A 21,911-nucleotide genomic window follows, 5' to 3' on the forward strand; every position below is an offset into this window, starting at 1 on the left:
GCAAGGAGAAGAACCTAAGGATCAGACTTGTGCCGGAAAAGGAAGGAGACAACTTGGTGGATTACTTGACAAAAGAGTTTTCTGACTTTTGGAAGCAGGAGCTGAAAGAAGAAGAGTTCAAGATAGAGAGTGCATTCAGGTTGGGAACAAGACAGAGGAAGAATAGACCCAGAGATTGCCTGATAACTTTAAGATCCAAAGAAGAGAGAGACAAAATATTGAACCTGCACTACCAAACAACCCTTCGAATTGAAGATTTCTATATTGAGATCTTTAAAGACATTCCCAAAAGTATTTTGGATGCAAGAGGTCCTTACAAGGATTTGGTGACACTGCTGAAAAGGAACTACATACTATTCAGGTGGGAGTTTCCCCAAGGCCTGTCTTTTAAATACAAGGGGAAGAAAAGAAGAATAAAAACAGTGAGTGATAAAGACAAGTTCCTGGGAGAACACGAAGAAGACCTACAGAAAGAGACCTATCCAGGGGAAGGACATCCTTCAAGCAAGGGATCACTAGATACGGACACAGAACCACCGACAAAAGACGAACAACAACTGGGAGCTGTAGGAGGAACCAAGTAACCCCATCATGGCTTTGCAACTTCTAACCTGGAATTGTAACGGTCTAAACAATCCCCGAAAAAGGAAAAATATATTTCACGCTTTAAAGAAAGACCAATTGGACTTGATTTGCCTACAAGAGACTCATGTGACAAGAGCACACAGGAAATTATTAATAAATAAGAGATTGGGACAAGAATTTACATCTTCAGACAGAGTAAAAAAGAGAGGAGTGGTGATCTACGCAAAGGAAAATTTGCAACCGAAACAAATCTTTAAAGATGACCAAGGAAGATATTTGGCAATTGAAATTCAATTCCAAGGAGAAAAATTTTTGATAGTGGGAATATATGCACCAAATGAAGGGAAAGTAGAATTTTTTAAGAAGTTGCATGAGACTTTAATGGACTATATGGATTATAAATTAATCATGATGGGGGACATGAATGGAGTAGTTTCAACAAATATGGATAAAGCACAAAGACAGGTAGTCACAAAAGATGGAAGACTACCAAAAACTTTTTTTGAAATGACTGACAATATGGACTTGATTGATATTTGGAGAACAAAACACCCATTAGAGAGAGAGGGAACCTTCTTTTCTGAAGCCAAAATGACATGGACTCGGATTGACCAAATCTGGGTGACTAGCAGTATGGCGTCGAACATAAAGAAAGTGGAAATCTGCCCAAAAACTCTCTCCGACCATAACGCAGTAAAGATGGTGATGAAGCAAACAACAACTGGTTCCTTCAGATGGAGAATGAATGACACCTTATTTAGAGACGAGGAGATCTGTAAAAAGGCCCAAAAAACTCTGAAAGATTACTTCGAAATCAATTTAAGGACTAAAGTAGAAAAAAGAATAGTATGGGACGCAAGTAAAGCCGTGATGAGAGGGTTTTTGATACAACAAAATACATTAAAGAAAAGAAAGCAAAATGAGAGGAAAGAGAAAATTTTGGAAAAGATAAAAGAAGGGGAAAGGAAATTAAGACTGAAGCCAAAATCGCAAGAGATTTTAAGAGAAATTAAACTGTACCAAACACAATATATGGAACTGATGAATCAAGAAATAGAGTGGAAAATTAAACAAATGAGACAAAAGACTTTTGAATCTGCAGATAAATGTGGCAAGCTATTGGCTTGGCAAATAAAGAAGAGACAAAAACTCAACACGGTAACAAATTTAGAAGTGGAGGGAAAGAACATATGCAACCCAGTGGAAATTAGGAACTGTTTTCAGAACTACTTTAGACAACTGTATACACAAGGACCGCAGAAAGAAACAGATATACAACAATTCCTCGAGAAAAATGGGCTGAAAAAGATTTCGCAGGAAAGTAAGACAATTTTGAACCAGGAGATATCAGCACAGGAAATAGAAGATGCCATTCAAAACATGACGTTGGGCAAATCACCTGGACCGGATGGATTGACTTCCAAATATTACAAAGTTTTGAAGGAAGGGCTCATACAACCTTTGAAGGAAGTCTGTAATGAGATCATTGAGGGGAGAAGGGCACCAGACACGTGGAGGGAGGCCTACATTACACTTATACCAAAGACAGAGACTGAAAAGACCCAACTTAAGAACTACCGACCCATCTCGTTACTAAATGTGGATTACAAAATCTTTGCTGATGTTTTAGCAAAGAGACTGAAAAGAGTTTTGATGGAGGAGATTCATGGGGACCAAGCGGGCTTTCTCCCGAAAAGGCATTTGTCGGATAATGTAAGGAATATAATTGACATTTTGGAGAAGTTGGAAGTGAATATAAACACTAAGGCTGTTTTGATATTTGTGGACGCCGAGAAAGCCTTTGACAATATATCTTGGAGTTTCATGCTGAAGAACCTCCGGGGGATGGGGGTAGGCCAAGGGTTTGAAAATGGTATAGGTGCAATATACTCTGAACAGAAAGCAAAATTAATTGTAAATAATGTGGTAACAGAAGAGTTCAAGATTGAAAAAGGGACACGTCAGGGGTGCCCTATCTCCCCATTACTTTTTATATCGGTCCTGGAGGTTTTGCTTAATATGATTAGGAAGGACCAGTTGGTCAAAGGGGTTCAGGTCGGAGCTAAACAATACAAATTGAGAGCATTTGCAGATGACCTAGTACTTACTTTACAAGAGCCAGAAGCTAGTACGAAAAGAGTTTTGGAAATAATTCAAGAGTTTGGTCAAATGGCAGGATTTAAATTGAATAAGTTAAAGACTAAGGTATTGGAGAAAAATTTAACACAGATTGAAAAAGAAAGGTTTCAGAATGAGACGGGGTTGACTGTGGTTAAAAAAGTGAAATACCTGGGTGTGAATATGACAGCTAAGAATGTGAATTTATTTAAAGACAATTATGGAAAAACTTGGACAGAAGTGAAAAAAGATCTGGAGATTTGGTCAAACTTGAAGCTTTCCTTGTTAGGTCGAATTGCAGTTATAAAATTGAATGTATTGCCAAGAATGTTGTTTTTGTTTCAAGCATTACAAATAATGGATAAAATGGACTGTTTCAAGAAGTGGCAGAAAGATATATCTAAATTTGTCTGGCAGGGCAAGAAGCCCAGAATAAAATTTAAGATATTAACGGACTCAAAGGAAAGAGGGGGGTTTGCCCTGCCAGACTTTAAATTGTACTATGAAGCGGCAGCTTTCTGCTGGCTAAAAGATTGGCTGCTTCTTGAGAACACGGACATTTTGGATTTGGAAGGTTTTAACAATATTTTTGGGCGGCATGCATATCTGTGGTATGACAAGGTTAAAGCGCATAAAAGTTTTAAAACCCATATTGTCAGAAAAGCACTATTAAATGTCTGGGTTAGATATAAAGATTTGCTGGAAAATAAAACTCCAAGGTGGCTGTCGCCAATGGAAGCTAAGGCAGTTAAAAAGTTAAATATGGAGTCGAAATGGCCAAGATATTGGGAAATTTTGGAAAAGGAAGGGGACAAATTGAGACTGCAGAGTTTTGAAAAATTAAAAGGGAATGTGAGAGATTGGTTGCACTATCATCAAATAAATGAAATGTTTAAATTGGACAGTAAAATTGGCTTCCAGGTGGAAAAATCAAAATTAGAGACTGAACTGTTAGAATCCAGTACTAAGAATTTGTCAAAAATGTATAACTTGCTGCTGAAATGGAATACACAAGATGAAACGGTTAAATCAACTATGATTAAATGGGCTCAGGACATTGGTCATAATATTTTGTTCGCTGACTGGGAAAAGTTGTGGACCACCGGGATGAAATTCACGGCATGTAATGCCTTAAGAGAAAATATAATGAAAATGATTTATAGGTGGTACATAACCCCAGTCAAGCTTGCAAAGATCTACCACTTGCCTGACAATAAATGTTGGAAATGTAAGGAAAAGGAAGGTACATTTTTTCACCTCTGGTGGACGTGCCCGAAGATTAAGGCATTCTGGGAAATGATTTACAATGAACTGAAAAAGGTATTTAAATATACCTTCCCTAAGAAACCAGAGGACTTTCTCTTGGGTATTGTCGGCCAAGGGGTGCTAAAGAAGGACATAACCTTTTTTATGTATGCTACAACAGCAGCAAGAATACTCATTGCAAAGTACTGGAAGACACAAGATCTACCCACTCTGGAAGAATGGCAGATGAAGGTGATTGACTATATGAGCCTGGCAGAGATGACGAGCAGAATCCGAAACCAGGGAAGAGAAGCGGCGGAAGAAGAATGGAAAAAGTTCAAGGACTATTTAAAGAAATATTATAAAATTAATGACAGTTAGAATGATGTTGGACTAAAGTAAATGGTTACTATTAGTAATGGTTAAGACAAGGAGAATAAGGATGATTAGCTTAAATTTATAGTAAAATAAGGGAAGATTTGCTGAACAATTGATTAGAATTTGGAATACAGAAACGGGAGGCATGAGGAAGTCGAAGAAGAAAGGTTTAAGAAATTAGGACATGAAATGGTACTTGTTTCTTGTTTTGTTTTTGTCTTTTGTTTGTTTATGTATGTTTTGTTTGTATGAATATAAAAATTGTTTAATAAAAATATTATAAAAAAAAAAAAGGTAAAGGGACCCCTGACCATTAGGTCCAGTCGTGGCCGACTCTGGGGTTGTGGCGCTCATCTCGCTTTACTGGCCGAGGGAGCCGGGGTACAGCTTCCGGGTCATGTGGCCAGCATGACTAAGCCGCTTCTGGCGAACCAGAGCAGCACATGGAAACGCTGTTTACCTTCCCGCCGGAGCGGTACCTATTTATCTACTTGCACTTTGAAGTGCTTTCGAACTGCTAGGTTGGCAGGAGCAAGGACCGAGCATCGGGAGTTCACCCCGTCGTGGGGATTCAAACCGCCGACCTTCTGATCGGCAAGTCCTAGGCTCTGTGGTTTAAGCTACAGGGCCACCCGCATCCCTACAGACAATTACCGTACGGTTTTGTTTATGATAGATGAAGGTTCTTGTGTTGGAGAGTGGTGGGTAACGTCAAACAGGGGTCGCCAACCTTTTTTGACCAGCAAAAAGTGGTGCAGGCAGTAGTCAGAAAATGGCTGCCATGACAGGCATGGCATAATACAAAATTCGAGAGAGTATAATCACTGCTACTTCTCTCCACCACCACCCCTGCCCCATGAACCTGGGACTGCAGAGCTGAAAGGCAGGATACTCTGCCTTCTGTCATCAGGTATGAGACCAAGAGCCATGAGGAAGCTGCTCCCTATGCATCCCAAGAAGATCATTATGGCAAGGAGCAGACCATCTTGGCCCCATTCACTGGCCAGAAACAGAACAGCTACAGGGAACCTGTATTCCCCCCACCCCCTGAAAGAACACTCTGCTCCAACTGTCCGTTGCCCTGGAGATGTAGAAAAAAAGCAAGGGGAAAGGCAACTCCAGCCTCATCCTTCAGCCAAAGGAAGAAGAGCAAGCAACTGCTATTCAAGCAAGAACAGGGAAGATCAGCTCAATATGGGAAGATCAGCCTGATTGATACAATTTTGTTTCATCTTTGAAGAAGTGATCTTATTCTACCTTTTCCCTCCAGTCCCCTTCTCTTTTATGCCTTCTGTTTTAAGTTTATGAGCTTGAAAACAGGATCCATTTCTTTCTCTCTCTCTCTTTATTCCATCACTTCCTGAAGTTAGAAAGTTTGAAAAACTGGCTTGCTTGCTCAGGTGTATTCAGCAGCCTAAAACAACTGAATTTACTGACAACACCACTACAATACCACTACCTTTCATTTCCAAGTTCTGCTAGAATTTAAAAGGCAAAAAAAACCCCGGGGTCACCCATTTCCATTTCTTCCCTAGCACTAAAAGAATGGTGCATTTTTTGGCAAAGCATACATACATGGTCTAGACATATTTAAAATCTTGGCATTATTATTTCATTAAGATGCCTCTGTTATGCTTTATATAGTGTCAGCTTTAATATTCAGTCGTAGGAATGACACATACTTCTAAAAGCCTACGTTTCAGTATTTAAAATCACATACAGTTTACGTAAGGCAGAAACACAACTGCTAATGAATTGTTTCATCCCCTCTGCCTAAGGGCTAATAGGCACAAAACCAATGCACAGATATCCATGAAAGGGGGGGGGTTGTTGTTTTTTAGCGAACAACAACAGCTTCTCCTCTTGAAATATTATATCTGAGCCCAGAGTCAAATGTCTGTCAGTTAGAAAACCATAAATATATAACCTGACATGGGTGTCGAAACAAGCTAACAAGAACAAATTCAGCAGTTTATTTTTTACTTCCTTCCAATGCACAGGGTCAATGTATTAGTGAACCGGCTGTTTACATCCTATAGCTAGTGAAAACGTAGAACAAGGGGAGGAGTGATGCAAAGAACAACCTTCTGCACAGAGTGCAAACTGCAGGTAGAGAGAACAGCCTCTTACCGCAGAACTGGAACGGTGCACAATATCCACATTTTTAAGCTTTACCAATTCACCTTGAATACTCTCAACCTTGTTAAGTAATGAACATGTTAAAAATGCAGAGGTGTGGGGAAGGGAGAATGACTTTCATTTTCCCACACCTTCACCGCAGGATAAAGGACGGTCAAGTGTCACTGACACGGAAGAGTGACTTCCTAAGAGAGAGGTGAAGAAAGCAAACACCTGCCCCAAATTTCATTACTCAAGCATATCCCCAGAGGTGAAATGATAACCGAGTGAAAGAGGAGACAGCAAAGAAGTATCTCTCTTTCAAATCTTAATCCTCTGTGGGGAACAAGAACTGCTTACATCATACCCCAAGCAGAAAGGGTGGTGGAATCTGCTCGGAGGAAATGGTATGCGAAGGATCCTCCTCGGAAACTGACAGGGCTCACACCTTCCATGTCCCCATACCTGGAAACAGGTAAAACGAAAAAGAGGCCCATTCAACCTTACCTTGTCAATTACGTTTGCAGTTTCATGATCTCCACCAGCTCCTCTCCTCCTCAGCTCCGACATTTCCCTGGTGTGAGGTCAATAAAACAGCAGCAGGAGCAGGAAGTAGAATGTGTGTGTGCAGGGGGCAAGCCTACCTTATAATAATGGGGCGACTCACAGGCTTTGACTGCAAAAGCCTAGGCCTCTGGAACCCTCCTACATCCCAGCTAGCTCCTTGCAAGAAACCAGAGAACTGGGGGGAAAACAACCCCAAAATCAGCTCCCCACTGCAAAAGAAGTAAGACACAGACCAGAAGTCTCTCTCTCTCTCTTTTCCAAAGACTCTGCAAGGATAACCCCAAACAGAAGGGACCTGAGAGGTCCCTCAGGAGTTTTCCATGATGCTACTTATAGCAGGGACCCCCCAAAAAACAGATGCCCTTCAAAAAGATCTCTGTCAAAAGGTCTTCTTTGGCTAAGTGTCCCGCCCCCTCTCTCCCCAAATAAATGGGCTCTGAGATAAGATTTGCTTTTTTCCTAGGTAAAGTATGGGGGGGACCCTCCCTCAAATAAAATAAAATAAAACAAGCAGGTGGGGAGGGGGTCTCTTACTCCAGAGACTCATACACACACATAAGGTGTCTTGTCTAATCCCCTCTCCCCGAAATAAAGCTCAGCTGTTCCTCAGAAGATTGGGGGGGGGCGTTATGCGCAACCCACAATTAAGACTCCCGCCCAAAAAGGCGCTGCTCGGCCCCACATTAAAAAAAATAAAAAATCGCAAAGGCCCCCCTGAAAACCCTTTCGAGTGTTTTTTTTGGGGGGGGGGAGGTCTCCCCTTCCCCTCACGACCAACTACAGAGGGCACCCAAGGGATCTAACACCCCCCCACCCCTGTCACCCGCTTCTCCCGCCTAACCTCTCTGCCCACACCCCCTGGAGGAACGGGGAAGGTGAGGGGAGACCACAGCGGAGCCCCCTATGAGACCCCTTCAGCGCCTGCCTCCCTCCGACCCACAGCGCCACCCGCGATAGGCGGCGCCGCAGCGTTGCTACTGCCGCGCGAGCCGCCGCCACACAAACACACACACACAAAACAGCGACTCCTCAACGGGAGAGAGAGAGAGAGAGAGAGAGAGAGAGAGGCAAGGACGGACGTTCGCTCGCTCCCTCAGCAGCCCCTTTCTCCTCACGCCTGGCCGGCCGTTCTTGCCCGTCGCGCGGCGCCCGGGCCACGCCCCCTGGGGTGATGCGTTCGGCCCCGCCCCCTTTCTCCCTCCTCCTCCTCCTCCTCGTCGGAACTGAATCCTGCAGAGGCGGGCGCGCGGGAGAGAGAGGGAAGCGACGCCGCTTGCAGTTGCGTAGGCGAGCCGGGAGGGGGAGCGGGAGTTCCCTATAGAGGAATGTTGGCAGGGATGGGGAGCAGGGAGAATCACCGGTTCGAGTCCCGAGCTCCTTTATTTTTTTGGGGGGGGGGAATTGGGGTGGATATTTGTGTGTAAGGTAAAGGTAAATATGTTCCTGCATTCCTACATTGTGGGGAGGGTTGGACTAGATGACCCTTGGGAGTCCCTTCCAACTCTACAATTCTATGATTCTATGTTGGTCAGGGCTGTCATCATCATCATCATAATTTATTTATACCCCGCCCATCTGGCTGGGCTTCCCCAGCCACTCTGGGTGGCTTCCAACAAAATATTAAAATACAGTAATGCATCAAACATTAAAAGCTTCCCTAAACAGGGCTGCCTTCAGATGTCTTCTAAAAGTCTGGTAGTTATTTTTCTCTTTGACATCTGATGGGAGGGTGTTCCACAGGGCGGGTGCCACTACCGAGAAGGCCCTCTGTCTGGTCCGTGTAATTTGGCTTCTCGCAGTGAGGGAACCGCCAGAAGGCCCTCGGCGCTGGACCTCAGCGTCTGGGCAGAACGATGGGGGTGGAGACGCTCCTTCAGATATACTGGACTGAGGCCATTTAGGGCTTTAAAGGTCAGCACCAACATTTTTGAATTGTGCTCGGAAACGTACTGGGAGCCAATGTAGGTCTTTCAAGACCGGTGTAATGTGGTCTCGGCGGCCGCCCCCAGTCACCAGTCTAGCTGCCGCATTCTGGATTAGTTGTAGTTTCCGGGTCACCTTCAAAGGTAGCCCCACATAGAGCTGGGGTGCACAGATCTGTCCGGCACGCCCCCTCCCCAGGTTGCCCAGTCTCAGGCACGCAGGAAGGCGGAGCCAGCCGGCCGCCTCAGCGTCTTACTGGCTTGGTCACCGCTGAATACGTGGCGCAGAGACACCCGTAGCAAAAGAGCCCACAGCGGCGCTCCAACCAATGTGTGGGCTCTTCCCTGGACTCAACTCTCAGGCCCCGGACTCTCAGCCTGGCACCCCTGAGAGCCTGGCACCCAGGTGCCCCACACCCCTAGCGCTTATGGGTAAGATGGCCCTGATGTTGAGGGGTGTGTGTGGTTTTTGGAATTATATTGTTTTGTCACACTGTGCATTTAAAGCACACAGCTCCCCCTGGGATCCTGGGAACTGTAGAATGAGCACCGAGAATTGTAGTTCTGTGAGGAGGAGGGGGTAAACTACAGCACTCAGGATTCCTGGGAGCAAGGGAAGCCACGTGCTGTTGTCATCTGGAAACGGTTGCAAAGTTCTGTTGCTGATTGCCTTCTAAGATGATGAACCTAATACAATGGTACCTCAGGTTACATAGGCTTCAGGTTACATACGCTTCAGGTTACAGACTCCGCTAACCCATAAATAGTGCTTCAGGTTAAGAACTTTGCTTCAGGATGAGAACAGAAATCGTGCTCCGGCGGCACGGCGGCAGCAAGAGGCCCCATTAGCTAAAGTGGTGCTTCAGGTTAAGAACAGTTTCAGGTTAAGAACGGACCTCCAGAATGAATTAAGTACTTAACCTGAGGTACCACTGTACCAAATACGTTTCTCTTAGGCAGTTTTGTACCAAAATACCCTTTGCTAAAAGCACTGCCAAGAACACTGTGGGCTCTCCAAAAACTCTGTTTTCTGCTTCCTCCTATTTTCCATTCTCCAGAGAAGTGTTTGAAATGGGTTTCATTTGAAGGCAAATTGCTAGTACTTTGGTAAGGAGACTGGTATGTTGAAAGAGAACTGCGTTTCATTTCCATGCATTTAAGTCTCTGCGTTTCATTTCCATGCATTTAAGTCTCTACCCTGCAACTCTTTTTTTTTACTTCTTGGGTGCATGCTTGAAACTTTTGAAAGCTGCTTTACTTTGCCAAAATAAACCCTTTTGTTCTGAGTGTGTGTACGTGAGAGTTGCTGCAATTTATTGTTGCTTAACCTCAAAAAGACATGCTCCCATCTTGCAGTCATTGCTCAACAGAACTCCAAACAAACTAAGGTGTGGCTGTGCAAGGGTGACTATCATGAAGGGATCCTGCACTTCTGAATTTGCCACTAACACTAGGACTGCCATACGTCCGAATTCAAAGGTGGAAGACGACTGTTTGTCCTGGTTCTTCGGCAATTAAAATCACAATGGTTTTCTGGCATTTCTGTAAAAAAAAAGCGCAACAACTTTCGGGGTGTCCCAACTGCCTGCAAGATCACTTGCCTTACTGATTATATAGGGGGAGATTACTTGTGGACCCCACCCTGTGGAATGTCACAAGCTGGTGATCCAAAAATTGGAATTTTCTGCCATTGCCCTTGTTCTCTGAAACGCAGTTCTCTCTGTCAAAACATAGCTGCTTCGGATATCTAGTGAAGACTTGTTTGGGGCAGGCTTTGCTTGACCCAAGACTGAGTTCTTCTATTCCTGAATTCCTGTTTTTCCGTCTTCCTGTTTTTATTATATTCTCTCCCCCCCCCCCAATAAATTTTTATTATTTTCCTTTAAACAACATTGCCAACATTACAATAACAAACACAAAACAACCTTTTGCTCGGCCGAGCTTACGACTTCCTTCCTTCCCTTCAACAGGTATCCCATTTCACATCCAATCGTGCAATTTAAATCTCTGTTTTTATTATACAGTGGTACCTCGGGTTAAGTACTTAATTCGTTCCGGAGGTCTGTACTTAACCTGAAACTGTTCTTAACCTGAAGCACCACTTTAGCTAATGGGGCCTCCTGCTGCTGCCGCACCGCCAGAGCACAATTTCCGTTCTCAACCTGAAGCAAAGTTCTTAACCTGAAGCACTATTTCTGGGTTAGTGGAGTCTGTAACCTGAAGTGTATGTAACCGGAAGCGTATGTAACCCAAGGTACCACTGTATTCTTCTATGGTTTCTATGTTATTTTTTTCTACATCTCTTAGCCATTTTGTCAATATTAAATGCTTTAAAATCAATCAAACAAACCAGCTGCTCCTGGCTTGGCAGGCAGTATAAACCTTGGTTTTCTGCCCTCCCATTGACTCCTACAAGGTGAATTATAGTGACAGCTGCATTTCTGGTGGCATAAGATGCCACCGAGCTAGTTTAGCGGCATCAGTAATTGAAGGAAGTTAGGATGCAGCATAACTTTCTTTTTCCCTTCTCCCGCCCCTTGACTCACCCCTGTTTCTGGATGGGCAATAAATCTGGGGGTAAAACTGAACCGGAGTCTCTGTGATTGCATTCCATTTAAAAGTATATAAATTTGCATTTGCAAATTTTATGCAAATTCCTGCCTACAGGCCTATGTTCCAAGTAGGCTAAATGCCTAGCAACACCCCTGGACTCCTCCCCAACGGATATAAATGCATGCACAACTAGTCGTTTTACATTGTGAACTGCTAAGTATGATAACATAAAGGTAAAGGGACCCCTGACCATTAGGTCCAGTCACGGACAACTCTGGTGTTGTGGCGCTCATCTCCCTTTATTGGCCGAGGGAGCCACGGTACAGCTTCCGGGTCATGTGGCCAGCATGACTAAGCTGCTTCTGGTGAACCAGAGCAGCACACAGAAACGCCGTTTACCTTCCCGCCGGAGGGGTACCTATTTATCTACTTGCGCGGTAGTCTCGTAATCTGGTGAACCGGGTTCGCGTCTCCGCTCCTCCACATGCAGCTGCTGGGTGACCTTGGGCTAGTCACACTTCTCTGAAGTCTCTCAGCCCCACTCACCTCACAGACTGTTTGTTGTGGGGGAGGAAGGGAAAGGAGATTCTTAACCGCTTTGAGACTCCTTCGGCTAGTGATAAAGCGGGATATAAAATACAAACTCTTCTCTTCTTCTTCTTCTCTTTCGAACTGCTAGGTTGGCAGGACCTTCTGATCGGCAAGTCCTAGGCTCTGTGGTTTAACCCACAGCGCCACCCACGTCCCTAATGATAACATATTGCAGGACAATTACGGTTTTTGTTCCTCTGGCTATAACACTTTTTATTTTCCCTTCTAACCATATGACAAGATATAGGCAGTGGCCCAGATCATTCTTTCTTTCTTAACAAAGCACAATGTGCCAACACACAGTTTCCCCCTGAACTGTCTCTCTCAAGATACTAAACATTGCTGAATTTGCTGAGTTGCAAGAGTGCTACACAACCATCAGCACAACCGTTATCTGTTGTGAGATCAATCAGTCTATTAAGCACCATTACATTGTTCTTTTTTTAAGGAAACTGCTATGGTCAGTTTATATAAACCCACCTGCTTCAGATGCCAGCGCAGAAGAAACGTTTGGTGTATAAATGAATAAAGTGTACAGCTGACAAAACACTATGATAGCTGTTTAAGAGTCATGGCCTCTCCCCAAAGGGGAAATGTAGTTTGTTAGGGGTGCTGAGAGGTGCAATTCTCAGAGTGGCTTAACAGGCAATCACTCTTCCCAGAGAACTCTGGGAATTGTAGCTCCTAACAACTCCCAACAGAAACTTGGAATCATTCATTGTCCTAACTCTGACCCAAAAATAAAGCTTCTATTGATCTTTACATTCAGGAAGTTTAAGGCTTCCTGGCACCCACCTTTTAATATGTAAAAAGGTAAAGGGACCCCTGACCGTTAGGTCCAGTCGTGGCCGACTCTGGGGTTGCAGCACTCATCTCGCTTTACTGGCCGAGGGAGCCAGCGTACAGCTTCCGGGTCATGTGGCCAGCATGACTAAGCCGCTTCTGGCGAACCAGAGCAGCGCACTGAAACACCGTTTACCTTCCCACTGGAGCGGTACCTATTTATCTACTTGCACTTTGACGTGCTTTCAAACTGCTAGGTTGGCAGGAGCAGGGACTGAGCAACGGGAGCTCACCCTGTCGTGCGGATTCGAACCGCCGACCTTCTGATCGGCAAGTCCTAGGCTCTGTGGTTTAACTCACAGCGCCACCCGCGTCACCTTTTAACATGTAGATGAGCCCTAAAACTCTTTGGGCTCCTGGAACAAAAGCTGGAGAAATCACTGAGAATTAGGACTGAGCTACATTTTCATGTGTAAACATTTTCACTGCAAAAAAGGGGGTGAGTTTGGAGAGGTACTGCATATTTTGCAAAAGATCCTTCCCAAACTCGCATGTTTCATACCATTTCTGCTCTACTTGGCTCCTGTTTAATGCTCTTCTCATCAGCTGCTTGGATGTATTTTTACCACTTCATCCTGGTGATGTGGTTGAGCCAATCAGGGATCATCTCGTGAGGAAGACAATGGCCGTGGCTTCTTGCCCTCACTCTGAATGAGAAAACATTTGTAGCCTATTTTGCAACACTTGTTTATTGCCATTTCCAAGGTGGATCAGATGAAGACTTTCAGTAGTTCCGGAAGGGGGCACAGGATATCCTTTAAAAGCCACTTCCTGTTATGTTACATTCCAGCTACCTTTATGATAATTCAATGAAGTACAGTGGTACCTCTGGTTACGTACTTAATTCGTTCTGGAGGTCCGTTCTTAACCTGAAACAGTTCTTAACCTGAAGCACCACTTTAGCTAATGGGGCCTCCTGCTGCCGCCACGCCGCCGCCGCATGATTTCTGTTCTCATCCTGAAGCAAAGTTCTTAACCCAAAGTATTATTTCTGGGTTAGCGGAGTCTGTAACCTGAAGCATATGTAACCCGAGGTACCACTGTATACATTTTGTGGCTCCTAAATAACAGAAGGGTGCTCCTTTTGGGGATTCCAGTTTGACCAATCCTATAAGGGCCCAGTGGTAAGATCTAAACTTCCCAGAACTTCTCATCAAGAGGAGAAACTTAGAACCTGCCATGACTGTTCTAGCTTTCTGTTGTCTCCTATTTCTTCTCTCATCCCACCTAATCTCTTTCCATAGCTTCATTAACATGTGACCCCCAAATTCCGGATCCCACCAGATGCCAAAATTTTGTACAGTGGTACCTCGGGTTACATACGCTTCAGGTTAAAGACGCTTCAGGTTACAGACTCCGCTAACCCGGAAATATTACCTTGGGTTAAGAACTTTGCTTCAGGATGAGAACAGAAATTGTGCAGCAGCAGCAGCGCAGCGGCTGTGTGGGAGAAGAAGAAGAAGAAGAAGAAGAAGAAGAAGAAGAAGAAGAGTAGTTTAGATTTGATATCCTGCTTTATCACTACCCTAAGGAGTCTCAAAGCATCTAACATTCTCCTTTCCCTTCCTCCCCCACAACAAACATTCTGTGAGGTGAGTGGGGCTGAGAGACTTCAAAGAAGTGTGAACAGCCCAAGGTCACCCAGCAGCTGCATGTGGAGGAGCGGAGACGCGAACCCGGTTCACCAGATTACGAGTCCACCGCTCTTAACCACTACACCACGCTGGCTCTCACACTGGGAGGGGGGGAGGGAGGAAAAATGGGGGGGGGAAACAAGGATGATATATTTTTGGATAATATATCTTGTCATAATTTTGAATTTAAAAAATTTAAAAAATGGGGGGAATACATAATTACAAAAGTCATAAACAATAAATAAACCACATCAAAAAAATACACAACCAAACGGAAAACAATTTCCACAAAAATCAAAATCTAAAACTAAGAATACAGCATTAATATCACAGTTTAAAAGGACATAGGTAGAAAAATAACAGCAATTTAAAAAAACAAAACCAAAAAAGCCCAGAGGCCTCTGCTCAGCAGTGGCCGCAGTCCTTTTTGGAGCCTGTCAGGCCCCACTCTAGGCCAGGTGGTGAGTGGCAGGACTGGGGCCCTCAGGCGCTGAGCAGGGGAGTCCTCCTCACAACTTAATGCCAAAAAACCCAACCTTGTTTGATGGACTACAAACAGGTGCCAAAGATTTGTGCTGGTTTTGTGCCATTTTGTGCTACAAACGCCGTACTTTGTGTGCAGCCCCACAAACTGAGCAACTGACCCCAATTACTCAACGAGGGGCCACAGGGACACTCCAAAACACAACTTAGCTAGATAGGAGGAAATGAGTAACCTAGCCTTGAAAAATGCTTCCCAAAGTTTCCATTGGTGCTGTTACACCCCTGGGGATTTGTTGTTGTGTGGAGGCGTCCCAGAAAGCCCAATCCCTGAATATTTTGTATTGGCCCCTGATATCCTGCCCCATTTCTGACCTCCTTTTCTAAAAAAATTTAGGAACTTTTACTTACAGGGCAGCTGGGCATGTGGTCAAAAAGTGTGCTGCTGGTGAGACCCCTGCTACTCACCAATGCCTAGAATTGTGCCTATGGCAAGCACATGCACACGCTCCAAGAATCCTGGGAACTATAGTTTGTGAAGCGTGCTGGGAATTGTAGCTCTGTGTGGGTAAAATACTGTCCCGTCTGCTTTAAACATATGGTGTGTACACAGCTGAAGTCAATGAAAAGGTCCATTTTGTGTGCCAAAGCAACCGGGAGAGCAAACTAGCTGGAAAGGTAAAAGGTAAAGGGACCCCTGACCGTTAAGTCCAGTCGCGGACGACTCTGGGGTTGCGGCGCTCATCTCGCTTTACTGGCAAAGGGAGCCAGCGTTTGTCTGCAGACAGCTTCCGGGTCATGTAGCCAGCATGACTAAGCCGCTTCTGGCGAACCAGAGCAGCGCACGGAAACACCATTTACCTTCCCGCTGGAGCAGTACCTATTTATCTACTTGCACTTTGACGTGCTGCCGAACTGCTAGGTTGGCAGGAGCAGGAACCGAGCAACGGGAGCTCACCCCGTCGTGGGGATTCGAACCGCCGACCTTCTGATCAGCACACCCTAGGCTCTGTGGTTTATACCATAGCACCACACGTGTCCTGGAAAGGTAAAAATGTAAAGGGACCCCTGACCATTAGGTCTAGTCGTGACCGACTCTGGGGTTGCGGCGCTCATCTTGCTTTATTGGCCGACAGAGCTGGTGTCCAGCTTCCGGGTCATGTGGCCAGCATGACTAAGCCGCTTCTGGCGAACCAGAGCAGCGCACAGAAACGCCGTTTACCTTCCCGCTGGAGCTGTACCTATTTATTTACTTGCACTTTGACGTGCTTTCGAACTGCTAAGTTGGCAGGAGCAGGGACTGAGCAACGGGAGCTCACCCTGTCACGGGGATTCGAACCGCCGACTTTCTGATCAGCACACCCTAGGCTCTGTGGTTTAGACCACAGCGCCACCCACGTCCTGGAAAGGAGATGGAAATAAAGCAGTCTGTATAATAATGCTTTTAGGTAAATCCTGTGGTGTGGCCACATTTGGGAAACAGTGTCCAGTTCTGGTGCCCCATCTAACAAAACGGTCTATCACAGCACTGAGAAAGGGGTGACGAAAAGGATGATCAAGGAATTGGCACCCTCTCCCTATGAGGTTGTTAACTAAGTGGAACCTCCAAATCCAGCAGCAGTATACCTTTAAACACTCCGCACTGGGGACAATGAACAGGGGAGAGATGCCCTGTTTGATAGCTTCCCCAAGGTGTCTGAGTAACTAATGATGGTGAGGTAGGAACGCATTAAGCTTTGTAGGCCTTTGTTCTCAACCAGCAGGGCCTCCATATGTTCCTAACAAGGAAATGCTATCCAATATTGTGCAATTACCTGATTACCTCTACTTATCTCTCTCTGCTCTCTCTGAGTATGCTATTAACCCGTTCAAGAAAATTACTTCATCGTATTTGTTAGTGTGCGGCTGGAGTTTCATAAGCCGGCTGGTCTTTCAGCATAGTTGCTACAAAATTGTTTCTTGAGGTTGCTTAAGCAATCCAATGAATTCATAGCACACCCACATGGCAGGCTTCTACATGCCTTGCTTATATTATTCCTACACAGTAAACTGCCTTCTACATAGTCAGAACGCTGATTCGCAATGCATCTGGTTATGTGCTATATTCACTGCAATCTACAGATCAGCCACTAAGAGACCATCAAACCAACACAATTTAGAGGCCAGCGAACAGCTATTAGGAATTAACAGCACAGCAGAGGACTACGTGTGCTGTTGCCACACATTCACAGTCATACTTTGCACAAGAACCTAGGTGTGAACCAGGAGCGTGTCACCAATGCCTCGCGCATGCCCTATCTTTAACTCAAAGGAGCTGGGGAAGGATTGCAACAACGGTGGAGAAAGGCATTATATTGCTTAACAGAAAGTAGAATAGTTGCTGGTCATCCTAGAGCGTGGGTAGGCAAACTAAGGCCCCGGGGGTCGGATCCGGCTCAATCGCCTTCTAAATCTGGCCCACGGACGGTCCAGGAATCAGCGTGTTTTTACATGAGTAGAATGTGTGCTTTTGTTTAAAATGCATCTCTGGGTTATTTGTGGGGCATAGGAATACATTCATATTTCCCCCCCAAAATATAATCCGGCCCCCCACAATGTCTGAGGGACAGTGGACCGGCCCCCTGTTGGAAAAGTTTGCTGACTCCTGTCCTAGAGCAAATGTTTTGAATATTTTTTTTATGTAACTGGAATTTTGAATAATTTCTTTTATGTAACTGACAGATAGAAAATCAAAGCTCCCTCCCCTCCCCTCCCCTCTTTTCTTTCATTCTTTTCTTCTCTTCTCTTCTTTCATTCCCCCCCTTTGATGTTCTCTGCTCTGAGCCATTATTGGGGTCTGAAGATTGTACTCACGTGAAGTTGGTGGGTGGTTGCCCCACCAACCTCACTCTGCCCTCAGCCAACACCCCCCCAAAAGTCTGCTGTCTTGGGGTGACTCTGCCTCTCGTTGTCTCCGACTAAACCTACTGTTCATCTCCCCACCTCTTCCAGCTCTACAGGTCTCAACTGTTTCCAGCCTCTGCTGTGTTAGCTGCCAAACATCCGATTTATAAAGGGTGAACAGAAAAGAGAAGTGATTCACAGTGGAACGGCAGCGTTCTGATGCCCAGTTGTTTAGCAACAGCAACAGGAACAACGGGAGGCCTTCTTAATTACGCTGCTTGCTGAAATGAAGAAAGCTTGGGTGGAAAATTTGGAGAGGATTTCTGTGTGGTTGTAAGCTCAGCTGACCCTTCATTCTAAGGCAATGCTATCCCTGCAGAAACCATTTTACTTCAGCTGCTGGCTCCTGAGTTTTATGGGGGGGGGACCACACTTATTTATTTGTTTATATATATATATATATATATATAATGTGTGTGTGTGTGTGTGTATGTGTATATATATATATATATATATATATATATATATATATATATTGTTGTTGTACCCCACCCCACTGGGCCACTCTGGATGGCTTAGAGCATATATAATAACATAGTAAAACACCAAACACCAAAAACTTTCTGGTACAAGGCTGCCTTCAGATGTCTTCTAAAAGTTATGTAGCTCTTTATCTCCTTGACATCTAAAGGGAGGGTGTTCCACTACCGAGAAGTCCCTCTGCCTGGTTTCATGTAACTTCACTTCTCATAGTAATAGTAATAAGAAGAATAAGAATAAGAATATATTATTTATACCCTGCCCATCTGGCTGGGTTTCCCCAGCCACTCTGGGCAGCTTCCAGCAGAATATTAAAATACAATGATTCATCAAATGTTTAAAGCTTCCCTAAACAGGGCTGCCTTCAGATGTCTTCTAAAAGTCAGATAGTTGCTTATTGCCTTGACATCTGCTGGGAGGGCATTCCACAGGGCAGGTGCCACTACCGAGAAGGCCCTCTGCCTGGTTCCCTGTAACCTCACATCTCACAGTGAGGGAACTGCCAGAAGGCCCTCGGAGCTGGACCTCAGTGTCTGGGCAGAACGATGGGGGTGGAGATGCTCCTTCAGGTATACTGGGCTGAGGCTGTTTAGGGCTTTCAAGGTCAGCACCAACACTTCGAATTGTGCCTGAAAACTGGGAGTGAAGGAATCAGCACTTAATAATAATTTGTTATTATTTGATTATTATTATTTGATGATGATGATTATGAGTTTATTATTATATATTTGTTTATTACATGTTTAGCCTGGAAAAAAGGAGACTGAGAGGAGATATGATAGCCATCTTCAAATATCATAAGGGTTGTCACATGGAAGAGGGAACACGCTTGTTTTCCCCCGCTCTGGAGGGTAGGACTCGAACCAATGGCTCCAAGATACAAGAAAGGAGATTTTGACTCAACAACAGAAGTACGTTCTGACAGTAAGAACTGTTCAGCAGTGGAACATATTCCCACTGGACTCTCCATCCTTGGAGGTTTTTAAGCAGAGGTTTGATGGCCATCTGTCATGGATGCTTTAGCTGAGATTCCTGCATTGCAGAGGGTTGGACTAGATGATCCTCGGGTCCCTTCCAACTCTACAATGCTATGATTCTATATTGTCTTCCCCCATAGCTGGATTCAAGGCAGCGATCCACAAAGCAGACCCCACAAGAGTCTAAAATCGACTCACCCCTGTTGCAGAATCTATTTCTTTAGACCTGCATGTTGCAGATTGTTGACTAGAATGTCCACATTTCAGCGTTGTCAGGCATAAATCAGGGCTGGCATTTCCCCTGTAGTAATGATTCTCACAAACAGCAAACGTGATGGTAAAGCTGTGGCTGGGCCACTCCGCTTCAGATTACAGATGACGGAAGATCCCAACTGCATTTTGAAGTCATACAGATTGCAGATGAATATTATAATATTATTATATTATTATATTATTATAAACGGCCTCGATCCAGTATATCTGAAGGAGCATCTCTACACCCATTGTTCTACCCGGACACTGAGGTCCAGCTCCAAGGGCCTTCTGGCGGTTCCCTCACTGCGAGAAGCCAAGTTACAGGGAACCAGGCAGAGAACCAGGCCTTCTCAGTAGTGGCACCCGCCCTGTGGAACACCCTCCCACCAGATGTCAAAGAGAACAACAACTACCAGACTTTTAGAAGACATCTGAAGACAGCCCTGTTGAAGCTTTTAATGTTTGATGCATTACAGTGGTACCTCAGGTTAAGTACTTAATTCGTTCCAGAGGTCCGTTCTTAACCTGAAACTGTTCTTAACCTGAAACACCACTTTAGCTAATGGGGCCTCCCCCTGCCACAGCGCCTCCGGAGCATGATTTCTGTTCTCATCCTGAAGCAAAGTTCTTAACCTGAAGCACTATTTCTGGGTTAGCAGAGTCTGTAACCTGAAGCGTATGTAACCCGAGGTACCACTATACTGTATTTTAATATTGTGTTGGAAGCCGCACAGAGTGGCTGGGGAAACCCAGCCAGATGGGCAGGGTATAAATAAATTGTTGTTGTTGTTGTTTCCTTAAAAGAAACAATTCCCCACACATAGAAAGCTAGGGTGTCAGGGAATACAGGCAAGAAACTTACTTTCCCCTGATGTGCTAACTTTCCAAGTGCAGAGATTTTGTTTCTTGGTTTTGATGTCTTCAATGGCGGAGGAAGCCGCTCAGGCACCTGGGGCAGCACATCCAGGGGCGGGGCGAGCCATCCATAGGGTGGGGTGCACTGTGGGGCTGCTGGAGTCTGCCTGCCTCCTCCCACTCAGACACCCCACAGTTGGTGGGGGGAGGCAGCGGGCGGACCGTTTGGGGCAGTGTGGAGCCTGCGGGCACCCAAGCCACAGCGTCACACCCAGGGACCTCAGCAGGCACCTGGGGTATCTCAGAAGACAAGTCCATGTGGAAATGGTTCTCTAAGCTAGAAAGCTTAGAGAACCAAGCTTACATAATGACCTTGTAAAAGCAGCATTAAAAAGAACAGCAAGGAAAATGGCCAGTAGATGGCCCCATTGCAACACATTACATAGCATCCTATTACACTCTTAAGTTCAAGAAAGTGCATCCAGTGGTTTCTAAGCGATGCTTTTCATGGAAATGATAATTACATTTCATAGATTTTTTTTTATTTTTGCAATTAAAAATTAGCACTCTTTTCCTTGAGGACAAAATCATATATTTTGAGAAAGGCATTTTAAGTGCAAGAAATAAACACATGTATTAAAAATAATCATATTTAATACCTATGCACCCAACGTCTCAATTTCATTTGGATGAACCTTCCTGCCTTTTTGCAAGGCGTTCCATAAACTGCAAATATATTTGACTCATTGAGGGTGAAAGTCACTCCAGGGTGCTATTAAATGTTTATTCATTTATCAATAAAGATTTAACAAATACAGAAATAGAGTTGTGTCATATTCTTCTCTCAATATATAACAGATATTTTATAGAAATACTCAATAAACTTGAATTATCCCCTCCCCATACTTCTCTTCTACTTTATGTAAACTTTTATACTCAGAACGGCCTCCATCTGGAATTAAACACATGGTTGACCTAATCCAGTTTATATACCATATGTGAATAATAATAATAATAATACCCCACCCATCTGCCCATCTGGCTGAGTTTCCCCAGCCACTCTGGACGGCTCCCAACAGAATATTAAAAACATGATAAAACATTTAAAACTTCCTTAAACAGGGCCGCCTTCAGGTGTCTTCTAAAAGTCAGATAGTTGTTTATTTCCTTGACATCTGAAGGGAAGGCGTTCCACAGGGCAGGTGCCACCACCAAGAAGGCCCTCTGCCTGCTTCCCTGTAACCTCACTTCTCATAGAGAGGGAACCGCCAGAAGGCCCTCAGAGGTGGACCTCAGTGTCCGGGCTGGCTGGAGACGCTCATTCATTTGGAAACCTTGGAGATGCTGCACCAATGCTAAGTACATGC

At 44.7% G+C, this 21,911-nt stretch overlaps 1 protein-coding gene across 2 annotated transcripts in view; it reads right to left on the bottom strand.

The window, feature by feature from the left end:
* Window positions 1-7,619, bottom strand: part of CDS1 (CDP-diacylglycerol synthase 1) — a 34,069-nt gene extending 26,450 nt beyond the window's left edge. For both annotated transcript variants that reach the window (XM_053404183.1, XM_053404182.1), the window contains exon 1: window positions 6,952-7,619. In XM_053404183.1, coding sequence (XP_053260158.1) covers window positions 6,952-7,014 — 63 coding nt within the window. In that variant the 5' untranslated portion in view covers window positions 7,015-7,619. The remainder of the gene's footprint in view (window positions 1-6,951) is intronic.
* Window positions 7,620-21,911: the final 14,292 nt, after the last annotated feature.

Source organism: Podarcis raffonei, chromosome 9 (assembly GCF_027172205.1).
Source record: "Podarcis raffonei isolate rPodRaf1 chromosome 9, rPodRaf1.pri, whole genome shotgun sequence".
In the NCBI taxonomy this organism is placed as follows: domain Eukaryota; kingdom Metazoa; phylum Chordata; class Lepidosauria; order Squamata; family Lacertidae; genus Podarcis; species Podarcis raffonei.